Consider the following 12,204-nt stretch of genomic DNA (forward strand, 5'->3'; position numbering starts at 1 on the left):
TCAGCCAGGATTTTAGACAGAATTTTAAAATCACAGTTTAGAAGAGAGATGGGGCGGTAGGAGCTGGGATCAAATAAATCCTTATCTTTTTTGGGTATCACCTTAATATAAGCTTCATTGCTAGCTGGGGGGAATAGCTTCTTGTCTAAAATAAAATTATAGAGGGACGTCAAGGAGGGTATTATTTCTGCTTTTAGGCTTTTATAAAACTCCATAGAGTATCCGTCAGGCCCAGGAGCTTTACCATTATGGGAGTTTTTTATGACTGCCTTAACTTCACCAACCGAGATAGGGGCGTTCAAGATCTCCAACTCCTCATCTGTCAGCTTTGGGAGAGAAATTCCTTGTAAAAAGTCCTGACCTTTTATAGTATCAGTAGGTCTGTCTTCATAAAGTTTCAAATAGTATTTTTGAAATATTTTAGCTATTTGGTCGGGATCTGTCTGGATTGTCCCTTGGCTGTCTTTTAGATGGGTTATATGATAGATTTTGCGTTTGCCTCTGGCTATATTAGCCAAAAGCCGACCTGCTTTATTTCCAAATTTGTAGAAAGTCCAATCTGTCTTTGATCTCCAGAAGGATGCATATCTCTTATAGCTAAGATCAAATGCAGCTTTGGCATCTAACCATAGCAATCTTGTGTGTTCGTCCATGCGAGCTACATATTCTAAGTATGTTGTTCGTGCTAAGCTTGCTGTCTTAGTATAGTCATCTAATGCCTTTTTCTTTCGGTACTTTATATAAGAAATTATTTCCCCCCTTAGCACCGCCTTGGCCGCCTCCCAATAGAGAATACGATCTCTAGAATGTTTCTCATTATTTCTGACATAGTCTAGCCACCAAAGTTTGATTTGTTCCAAAAAATCCTCATCTTGCAAGAGTTGGCCCGGGAACCTCCATTGCCTAAAGATGGGCTTTTGGAAAGGTGTCAAAGCAAGTTGTAAGACAACTGGGGCGTGGTCAGATACGACCATATCTGATATTTCAATTGTTTTCACCATTTGCATAACTGAGGCCGAGCCCAAAAATAGATCAATGCGGGAAAGAGACTGATGAGGTGGAGAATAGAATGAAAAATCTCTGTCTAAGGGATGAAGGAACCTCCAGAGGTCTGTTAAATTGAGAGAGTGGGCAAATGAAGATAGATTCCTATCATTTTCTAGGATTCTTACTTGTTTTTGGGTGGCTATAGTGTAGCGTCTATCTTCCTTTGGGTTCAGAGCTGAATTAAAATCACCTCCTATCACATATGGTGTAGAGTGATCAATGTCTACTATCAAGGGGACAAGCTCAGATAAAAATCTCCTGTTTGATTCATTCGGGCCATAAATATTGAAGACTATCAGTTGTTTGCCTTGGAAATCTAAGGTCAATTTTACCCATCTTCCGCCGACATTGTCGACTATTTGATCAAGTATTTGACAGTGGAGGGATTTGTGGATTAATATTAGAGAGCCGGCTTTGCCATTAATTGCTGGGGCACGATAACCTGGCCTACCCAGAGCTTTTGTAGATACTTGAATTCTTCTAAGGTCAAATGGGTCTCTTGGAGAAGTGCTATATCAGCCTTTAGCTTATGCAAATGGCGAAGAACTTGAATTCTTTTCTCACCCGTCCTCAATCCTTTAACATTCCAAGATATCAAACGGATTTCAAGGGGGATGAAATAAGAAAAAGAAAAATTTGTTAGTTTGAACTCTCATTGGTGAAGCCAGATGTGTCCCAGCTGAGCACATCCGCCTTCTTTCTAGTAGGGGCCTAGAGATCTTAAGGACGTCTGCGGTAATAACAATAACAGAGTGAATTAACATAACATATAAAGAATAGACAGCTGGCACAGAAGGTAAAACCTGATCTCCCAACTGACTTCCTTTTTTCCTCATGACCATCATAGGGATATCCTTGTCTCTTAAAATATATGAAGGATGACACTTATATAATTGTAGATATGACCCATGATGTAAATAGAGGAGAACTGGAAACAAAAAGCTTGATAGAGAAATCATCTCCTCTCAGCTTATTCAACCAGACTTTTAAACCTTAGTTTAGCTCCGCTTCCCCACCTAAGTGCATAGAGAAAGAGAGAGGGGACCAGGAGGGGAAAAGAAAGAAAAAAGAAGAGAGGAAGGAGTGTAATAAAATATGGGAAAGAGAAGCATATCATAACTGGCTCTTACATTTCCCCTGTGTCTTAGTCCCCACTGTCCCTCCCCCCTCCCGGTGCCCCCCACCCCCACCCCCCTTTCCTCAGTATTAACATCAGATTATAGCATATTACAGCCACCATATAGTTGGCGTTCAAAAGAAAATAAGTGTGTCTGAAACACTATACAGGTAGAATCCATCTAGGGGGATGAAGGTAAAGGCAAGTGTCTCATGAAGAGCCGAGACCTCTTAGTCTGTTGACCGTGGTTTAGGGCACAATGTTCCTCAGTTCATCTGAGAAAGTTTTGCAAAAGAGAAACTCACATGTCCAAGATATGGGGCGAACCTCTCCACGCATAAGGTAATCGAGATGGAGGCCTCATGTCCATTCGTTGGTCCCAGTATCTTGAAGGTCGTTAGCCTTCTCAGACCCGTCTTGAGAATCTTCCAGTCTTGGAGTCTTTGATGCGGGTTCCTTGTTAGGAGATCCCGGAGGGGATGGAGAGAAATCGCCATGTTGCGGTGAGCTTTTAGACGAAGTTCTCTCTGTTTGTGGTGACGCGGCATGAGTGTCTCGTACCGAGTCCGGGTGGTCCGTGTCTAAAGTTTTTATATAGTCCAAACTGTCTGCCGGGTTTGTAAATGATTGCATTGGCGCATCTGGGATATAGATCCTCAACACTGCCGGGTAGACTAACGCAAAGCGGATATTCTTCCGTATAAGCAACTGACACGAGGGAACAAACTCTTTTCTTGCCTTTGATACTTCCACCGAATAGTCGGAGAACACTAGCAGTTTATGGTCTAAGACTTTTAAGACTTTCTTTGTTCGATAGGCCCTCAAGATTTTGGTTTTATCGGTGAAATCCAAGTAGCGGGCAATAACTACACGGGGGCGGTTGATATTTGGGCGTATCGGGCCTAGTCTATGCGCTCTTTCAACTTTGAGTGGGCCTGCAAGGCCTAAGGCTTCTGGTATTAATGTTGTGCATAGTTCCATCAGGTCATCCGGCTTGTACGACTCGGGTAGGCCTACAAATTTTAAATTGTTGCGCCGGGACCTGTTCTCAAGGTCTTCGACCCGGTCCGCTAATACGTACTGCTGCTTATCATGGAGGTCAGACTTCTTTTTAAGTGAGGAAAAGTCATCTTCTAGAGCGCTGACCCGTTTCTGTGTATCGTCTATCCGGTAAGAGTGTTGTTGCAGTTGGGCTGTAATCGGGGCGAGGTGCGTGTGAAGAGATTTGGATATAATGTCAGTCACATCTTGCTGTAAGTGCTGTGCTACTTCTGCAGCGAGTTGTTTATAGTCTATCACAAAGGACCTACCCAAATCCTCGGCCTCTTTCATGCCGTCTGAGTCAACCACCGCCGCCATTTTAGATCTTGTAGTGGCGCCGGTTCTTGTCTTAGGCGTATCCTTGACTCGCGGTGCTTTGGCCACAAACTTGTCCATCCGGACTCTCGGGACCCTCTCTGATATCTCCCTCCAGGTTTTGAGGCTAATCGGCGCGGGGTCTCGGCTCGGTTCAGCGTTGAAGTCTCGGGCGGGGAGCGGAGCTCGTTGTGACACGTCTCCTACATGAGGCGCCGGAACCGGAAGTCGTCGGGTCTCCTTTAATAAGGAGACCCCCAGAGCTCCCCGTCGGGTCGCCGCACAGTTTAGAAGTCCCCGCGCAGCTCTGCAAAGGCTCCCCTGTCATATGTACCGCCGCCGATCACCCGCCGCCTCTCGCCGCAAAATCCGTCGTGTAATTACAGTGCATCTAACACTGTAATTACTGTCCGCATAGAAGGAGCCCGCGCAAAGCATCTTTGAATCTGCAGCCGGGGCTCCCCATTGGTCCGCTGTCTGAGCCATTTTATTGGTTCAGACAGCAGACCAATGGGGAGCCCCGGCTGCAGATTCAAAGATGCTTTGCCCGGGCTCCTTCTATGCGGACAGTAATTACAGTGTTAGATACACTGTAATTACACGACGGATTTTGCGGCGAGAGGCGGCGGGTGATCGGCGGCGGTACATATGACAGGGGAGCCTTTGCAGAGCTGCGCGGGGACTTCTAAACTGTGCGCCGACCCGACGGGGAGCTCTGGGGGTCTCCTTATTAAAGGAGACCCCCAGATGCTGCGGCGACGACGTGCGTTAGCTAGTTTAGACCTGCTTTTTGCAGGTCTAAGCTAACGCTCATGTCTGCCGGGAAGCATCGCTTACCGGAGACATGATAAGGGTAATTGGATTCCGTGGTAAGAACTCGCTGGGCGAATATATCGCCCAAGCGAGTTCTTTTCCCCCTGGGGGGGTCTAAAGTTTAATTAGATTAGGCGATGCCCCCATCGCCTAAGTTAAGAACTCGCCAGTGCTTAGCGCTGGCGAGTTCAGCAATAGAATATGGCCCTCAATTTCTTAAATAATTGTTTTGATTATAGACCTGATTTTACATTTTTTTTTAAAGATGAACCTGAAGTGAAAATGATCTGATTATCTGATGATAAACAATTGTATCTATAGGTATAGAATTAACCCTATTTTTTCCCCCTTGAATTCCATGGGCCATATGCAAGTCACCTTTTCTCCAGAGTTTTCTCCCAGGAGATAACTTTTCATCTTCAATTTATAATATCTTTCCAGCACTTTCCAACTAAAAAAGTACCAATAAGTAGTTAGTAAAGTACTATCAAATGTATTTTGAGCATTCTCTTGCTTTCTGGTGGCTTAAAATAAATTTTATTGATGAGTTTAAAAATATCACCTTGGAGAAAACTCTATCAGCTTGGTTTTAAAGTTTGAAAATCTAGGTTGAAGTTTTGTCTTCCCGCATTACTGCAGTTTTTAATGTGTATTCATCTACCATGCAGACAAATGATGAGCATTTTATCTGTTCCCAGCAAACACAAGTGTTTATCTCAGCCACACTGAAGTTTTATGACCTGTAATTATTTAGTTATCAGTAAAGGTGGCCATACACTTATAGATTTGCAGCAGATTCGAGCATCAGATAGATTACTGTCAGATGCCTGTCAAGTCGGAATCTGACAGGAATCTATCTGATGTGTGCCACACACTAGGAACAGATTCTAACAGATTTCAGAATTAAATCTATTGGAAATCGATCTAAATGCATTATTGGACCATTAGATCCAATGCAACTCTATGGACCATCGATCTGCTGGCAGCAGCAGATTGACCTAGATTTTCCATCCTGTCAGAAATTGGCCGCAAATAAATCGATCGGCAATCGATTTCCAAATTTTGATTCAATCAATCGGTCGATCGACATCTGAAATCGACCAGTGTATGGGCCCCTTAAGAGTTACTGCAGTCCAACTTCCCAGAAGACCAAGAAACTGTGATTTACAGCCCTGGATTATTAACTCATACAGTGAAGAAAAAGAAACACAGACAGAAGTTTTTTTATTTTATAGGATTGGCATTGTACTTCATACACATGTTTACCCCATAATAATAAATGCTACTTTGAGGTCTCTTTAAATCTAACTAAACTTTTTAAATGACTGTATATTCAGGCGTATAAGACTACTTTTTAACCCTTGAAAATCTTCTGAAATGTCAGGGGTCGTCTTATACACTGATTCTCATTGATGCCGGGTGATATGCCCTATCCTGTTACCACCTCTCAGATCTCGCTACTGAGGACTGTAGTGAAGCGGCGCAGGCGCACATGTGCGAAATCTGAGAGGCAGAGAAGGAGGTAAATAGGATACAAGGGCGGGGCCGGAAGGGTGAAAGAGGCGTGTTTTATGGGCACAGCATGATCTATTCTTCCATACGGCTCTGATAAACAGGGAGACAGGGAGAGATGACCAATCCACTTAGGGAGAGTTGACCAATCCAACCAGTCAATTGCCTATATACTGTTATATACTGGGTACCGCATACAGTACAGCACCAGCATCTGGTTATACATAGCACCAGTATATGATGTTTTGGTGTGCTTTTGAAAAGGGGTAGTCTTATATGGCAAGTATATCCCAAACTCTAAAAAGTTTGGGGGTCGTCATATACGCCCAGTCATCTTATACACCATAAATACGGTATCTTTAGTGGGGAATGAGTGTGTTTGTGGGGGTGGGGGGGGGGTGGGGGTAAGATGAAGCAGGTGGTTTCACCACCGGGCGCCAAATCCAGGCGTCCCATAGCACCAATGTTATGCTGCGCAAGGCACTTAAGGGTATTTGGGGCTCCGACGGCTGCCAGACCCCGAATCACACCACCCTCCGAATTGCGAAAGCTCGGAGGGGGAATAGTATTTAACGCTGCTGGGGTGTTTAGCAGCAGCAGGGAGAGCCGTCATTTGGTAGCACCCAACCCACTGGTGACGTGACGTACGTATGCGAGTAAGAGGCAACAAACCCTGTAAATAGGTAGTAGAAGTGTTTGCAACACCAACCAGCTGCTGTGTGAGGAGGAGAGTACTTAGGAGCCCATAATAATCATTTCTGACTAACGCTGGGCTGCAGAGGGACGTGACCAGTGAATACACGCCCCACTGTCTTAATTCTTCACCATGCATTCTACTTGGGACGCTCTTACAAGAGCTCAGTTTCTTGTTACAAAGAAATACAGTGATTCATAAATCGAACCACTAGTAATAATACCCATTCATTGCAATTGAAAGGTCGAATAGTAATATTAACTTTAGAAAAATTATTTTTGTGCTTAAAAGACCACTATTGCAAATAAATGTAAAATCTATATGTATATATGTACAGTATCTACCAATATATGTATGCATATGTATAAAAATCTAAAAATCTTTTAAAAAAAAACATAGGAGGAAAAGTGAATTGCATAAAGCCCCAAAAAGAGAGATCATCTATAAGTAAAACTTTTGAATCAACACCACTATCAGTTATGAAATATGGTAGCTCACTTCAGACTTTGTTTTAAAGGCACAAGATCCAAGACTCACACATCAGCAGGGAATTTATCAAGAAAGGGCCAAAAAGAGCCCGGAAGTAAAGAGAAGCTATAAGGAATCTGCCTTTGTCTGTTGAAAATTCCGCTGAGAATCCTCCGCTTCCGGGTCTCAGTGCTTATTCCATGCTGATGATGCTGTTACTGGCTCACAGGCCGCACATTCTGATAGGCGGAGTACGCCCTCCGCAAAGGTAAACAGTAGTCAGCTGACTCTGGTCAGCTGACAGAGCACTGTCAGCTAACATTACAGCTGACACCTAAACAGGGCCTTGCTGTGGGACTGGATGCGCGGAGTGTGGCCGGCCACTGATTGGATGATGAAATGTATTAAATCTGCAGAGTGCTCCCAGTCATCGCCCGTGATAAGCATAGCTTTGGCTAGTTGCTGGGTGAGCACTCACTTGTTTAGATTTGCTGGATATTGACCTTGACTTGTATTTGACTATCCTTTGTCTGTTGTGATTAACCTCTGCTTGATTCCTGGAAATCCTTGTCTGCTGCCTGAACAGACCTTGCCTGTTACTGGACACTCTTGCCTGCCGCCTGGACCGACCTTTGCTGGTTACTGGATAACCCTTGCCTGCTGCCTGGACCGACCTCTGCTAGTTACTGGACATTCTTGCCTGGCACCTGGACCGACTTCTGCTAGTTACTGTATACCCTTGCCTGCCACCTGGTCCGACCTCTGTTAGTTACTGAATACCCTTGCCTGCCGCCTTGACTGACCTCTGCTAGTTACTGGATACCCTGGCCTGCCACCTGGACTGACCATTGCATGTTTACTGGATACTCTTGTCTGCTTCCTGGACCGACCATTGCTTGTTACTGGATACTTCTCGCATGCCTTCTGAACTGGGCGATATGTATACTTCTACGGTCTTTGTCAGTCATCTGAGCAACTTGCATGCAGTCTCATATAAACTATATCATATACTGCCTGGAGCATCTGTTACCTTTGAATAACTTTGCGCGCAGACTAATAGGAACTGTGTCATTACTTGCATCATCTATTACCTGTTGCGTAACACTGCATGTAGACCTGCTTGAACTATCTCATAACCTGGATCATCCATTACCTGTTGAATAACTTTGCATGAAGACTTGCCTGAACTGTATCATACCTGGTTTACTCATTACCTGAATATTGCCTGTGGATTACTTGACTCCTCTCCTGATACTGGAGGATCTGCACTAGCTATCTCTGCCATTACTGTCAAACGATGCTGATTGCCTCATCCCTCTGAACTTAAGTAATAACCCTGTGTGATACTGATGAACTACTGAACTGTGTTACTAGCCTCATCAGGGTTCTAACAGGTTATTCCTCTCCACTGCAGTCTGTATGCCTCTTACTTTAAGGCCTGGGGGTAACCGTAGTCAGGAGACAAATAACGTGTCCTGTTCAGTCGGGGGCTTGTCTATAGATGAAGACGTGGGCCAGGCTCAGAGCCACAGTGATAGATTGGGGCATAGAGACTGAGTGAGGACATAACCTGTCAAGCCTTACAGAAGCTATTGCCCAAACTTCACCCTTGTTTTATTTAATAGTTGGTGGTTGGCTCCCAAATAAAAATCTCAACCCTTTCTCCCCAGTTTTCTTTGCATTTCTCTTGATACAGTAAATTAGGCCTGGTGAGTCCTGGAACCAACATGCAATGATTCATATGTGGGCACATCTAAGCTGCATGCTTATTCCAAGTCACTGATCTACTAACAGTGACGCAAGGACATCCAGCAGAGGCAACTCACATCGGTTCTCTTTACTGCTAGGTGTGCACTATTAGATTAGTGGTAAATCAGGTTTAAGGTGTCAATTCGATGATACAATCATAAATAGGCAATCTTACCCAATCCATGTAGAAGAAGGATAAACTGAGTGAATTTACTTTGAACAGATAAATTGAGAAGATTGTGCAATCAAAATTGTCTAGTTGATGAGCACGTTGGTGATAAATATGGTGATAATATCTTCCAAACACCTTGTACTGCCCACGTACCACTACCACCTTCACCCCTCCCGCCACCATTCCCTACTTCCTGCCAGCCTAGTTTGGGCAGAAATTGGCTACATCTGTTCAATATTTGTAATATTTATATCAATTTTCTGGTCATGATTTTGATCTTAAATGCCATTGTATTCATACATTTTATTTTGATTTACTGTTAATCTTGAATCTAGCATATAATCTGTTAAAATATTGTATAGTGTATTCCTACATTTAAAGCAAAACATTTTCTCCTATTATAGGAAATGTTTAATTGCTGACGTTGCTCTCAAGCTAAACACTGGTTAATTAACTATGTAATAAACATGTAAGTAAACATAAACTCTTTGGAGGGTTGGCAAATCTCCTGAGAATGGCATCAAGTGATTTGTAATGCACAACATCCCCTATCTGGAAGTGTATTTATATACATCAGTAAAGGGAATAAAATGCTATAGGTGTAACAACCCAGGCCAGTGTCAGTTTAAGCCAGAATAAAACAGTATGTCAATTTAAATGTAGGGTTTGGTTTCAATTTCTTATATTTATAAAGAGAACACCCCTCTAAAATAACTTTTTGAGTTTAGAAAATGTACCTAATTTTGATGCAGTTGTATTTATTATTACATCTATACTATGTATTATTAACTGATATTTTAGTGTTTTAGCTATCTTTAATTGTCATCTGTCTGTACCTAACTATCACAATTGACTCTGCATACTATTCTGTAATTATCACAATATTAACTTTTAGTTGATAATTGTGCCCCAATAGGTACTTCAGGAACCAGTCAATAATCTGCAGAACACAGAACGGAAACTGCCCAGAAATTATAGATGACTTTTCTAGACCATTTTTTGTATTAATTACATTCTGTACATTTTATAGGTTTTGTTGAACATTTGATACTGAAAATACTTTCATATTTTTAAATATTTATTTAAAGTGTATTTATTTCTTTATTAAGACATTGTTAATTGTTTACTTTTGTATTTTTAAAAATATATTTGGAATTTCTAGTGCCAGTTTAGTTTTTAGCTTTTGTTTTTGTTATAAGATTTTTTTGCTTGCTATATTAACACAATTTATTTTCCACAGTGATTATCTGACACCTTCCAAGTAACGATGATCAACAACAGTATAGTAACAGAGTTTGTTCTTTTTGGATTTCCAGACATTCTCTCTGTACAGATTGCTTTATTTTACGTATTTCTTCTTTTGTATGTACTAACCATAACAGGAAATGTACTCATTATTGTTGCAACTTCTTCCAGTACTGAACTTCGTACTCCGATGTACTTCTTCCTCAGTAATTTATCTTTCCTCGAGATCTTCTACACCTCCGTCACCATTCCAAAAATGCTCCTTAATTTTATACAGAAGAGCACTTCCATTTCCTTTATGGCTTGCGCTGTTCAAGTGTATTTCTTTGTAGCCCTAGGAGGCATTGAGTGCTCCTTGCTTGCTATTATGGCTTATGACCGATATGCAGCCATATGCAATCCACTTCATTATGTGACTATCATGGACTCAGCTACTTGCATTGGGTTAGTCTTCAGTTCTTGGACCACTGGGTTAATCAATTCTGTGGTCCATACCACTTGCGTTTTCCACCAAAATTTTTGTTCCTCTAATATCGTAAACCAGTTCTTCTGTGACATTCGTCCTTTGTTGAGTTTGGCTTGCGACAGCACCCTTTCAACCGAGATAGTTCTCTCCGTTGTTGGTGGAATCTATGGGGTTGGGTCTTTCGTTTTGACATTAATATCCTACACTCACATCATTTCCACAATACTGAAAATCCAGACGAAAAAAGGGCAGCAGAAAGCCTTTTCCACCTGTGCCTCCCATGTGATTGTCGTGTCCTTGTTTTATGGCACCTCATTATTCTCATACGCTAGACGGAATTCTGTACATATTACTGACCAAGAGAAACTAACTCCAGTAATATATGCTGTAATCACACCAACGCTGAATCCATTAATTTATACGCTCAGGAACAAGGAGTTCAAAATGGTGCTAACCAGACTGATGCAGAGGAGGTCAACAAAATGGGGTTATTTAAATGAAAATAAGCAGAATATTTACCTTGGATCAGCTAAGCTGAAATAATTATTACTTAAAAATTATTTTAAAAGGACATCTTAATTCATTAAGTAGTTTGGCCACCCAAAAATACTGGTATTTTGGTTTTCCATAGATGATGGTTGGTTGAGATGCATGCTTATATCCTTAGTCATTCCAGAGTAGGGATTTCCTCTTTAGAGATCCTGGTTTTGCTCATCCAGCCAACCACGTATAAACATAAAACACAGAATAAAGTTCACACTATATCCTTGGTCCTGCGTTTTCATGGTCATTCTTAAGGTTTCCTTGAGGGGCCTTTTCCACTACATGCAATTTTTAGAAAACATGTTTTTGTCCAATTATGCCGCCATCCGAATAAAACATTATAATGCAATCCCAGTTTCTGCTGTATTTTTTACATGATTTATTTTGGGTATAAGTCTATGGGAGCAAAAAAAAAAAATTGCAAACCAAAAGCAGTGCTATATGATTTTTTTTTCTTGTTTACATTTTTTATTTATTTTTTGCTAATGAAAGGAATCAAAGAACTGCAAATGCAATCGTGTCATCAGAAAATGAAAAACATGGAAAAACACATATTAAAATGTGGAAAAATAGCAATCATATTACAGTGAGATTAAGATTGTGATGTTCTAAAAGTACTCCATGGCAAGAACCTTAAAGTGACACTGAAGCAAAAAAAACAAAACAAAAACCCTTTATAATATAATGAATTGTAAGTGTAGTACAGATAATTCATAGAACATTAGTAGCAAATAAATGTTTATTTTTAGTTATATAGCTTTTTTTTTCTTACAGTGCATCATTCTGTCATATTTAAAGTTTGCAAACCAACACTCTTTATTTTAACCACTTGACCACTGAGGGGTTTTAAACTATAAAACAGAGCACAGTTAATAACCCTTTGAACGGTCCTGAAGTAAAACCTTGAACTAGCAAAAACAGTGAGAGACAGGTTGAGATAAGTGCTTCAGAAAACTGGACTGTCTTAGACCCAGAGCTCAGAGAAGCTCTTTTGCATAGATAACTGAAATTTCTTAACTCTT

The 12,204-nt window shown here is 41.4% G+C and overlaps 1 protein-coding gene across 1 annotated transcript; it reads left to right on the forward strand.

The window, feature by feature from the left end:
• Nucleotides 1–8,426: 8,426 nt before the first annotated feature.
• On the forward strand, nucleotides 8,427–11,182 carry LOC137522025 (olfactory receptor 5AR1-like). The gene is made up of 2 exons (XM_068242045.1): nucleotides 8,427–8,538; nucleotides 10,191–11,182. The coding sequence occupies exons 1-2, from the start codon at nucleotides 8,427–8,429 to the stop codon at nucleotides 11,180–11,182; spliced, it is 1,104 nt and encodes a 367-aa protein (XP_068098146.1).
• Nucleotides 11,183–12,204: the final 1,022 nt, after the last annotated feature.

The sequence above is a fragment of the Hyperolius riggenbachi genome, chromosome 6, assembly GCF_040937935.1.
Source record: "Hyperolius riggenbachi isolate aHypRig1 chromosome 6, aHypRig1.pri, whole genome shotgun sequence".
Classification (NCBI taxonomy): Eukaryota; Metazoa; Chordata; class Amphibia; order Anura; family Hyperoliidae; genus Hyperolius; species Hyperolius riggenbachi.

Coding starts and splice junctions, on each gene's coding strand:
- LOC137522025 (XM_068242045.1), top strand. CDS start 8,427: ATGCCTCTTACTTTAAGGCCTGGGGGTAACCGTAGTCAGGAGACAAAT. Junction 8,539..10,190: donor GGGCCAGGCTCAGAGCCACA/GTGATAGATTGG, acceptor ACACCTTCCAAG/TAACGATGATCAACAACAGT.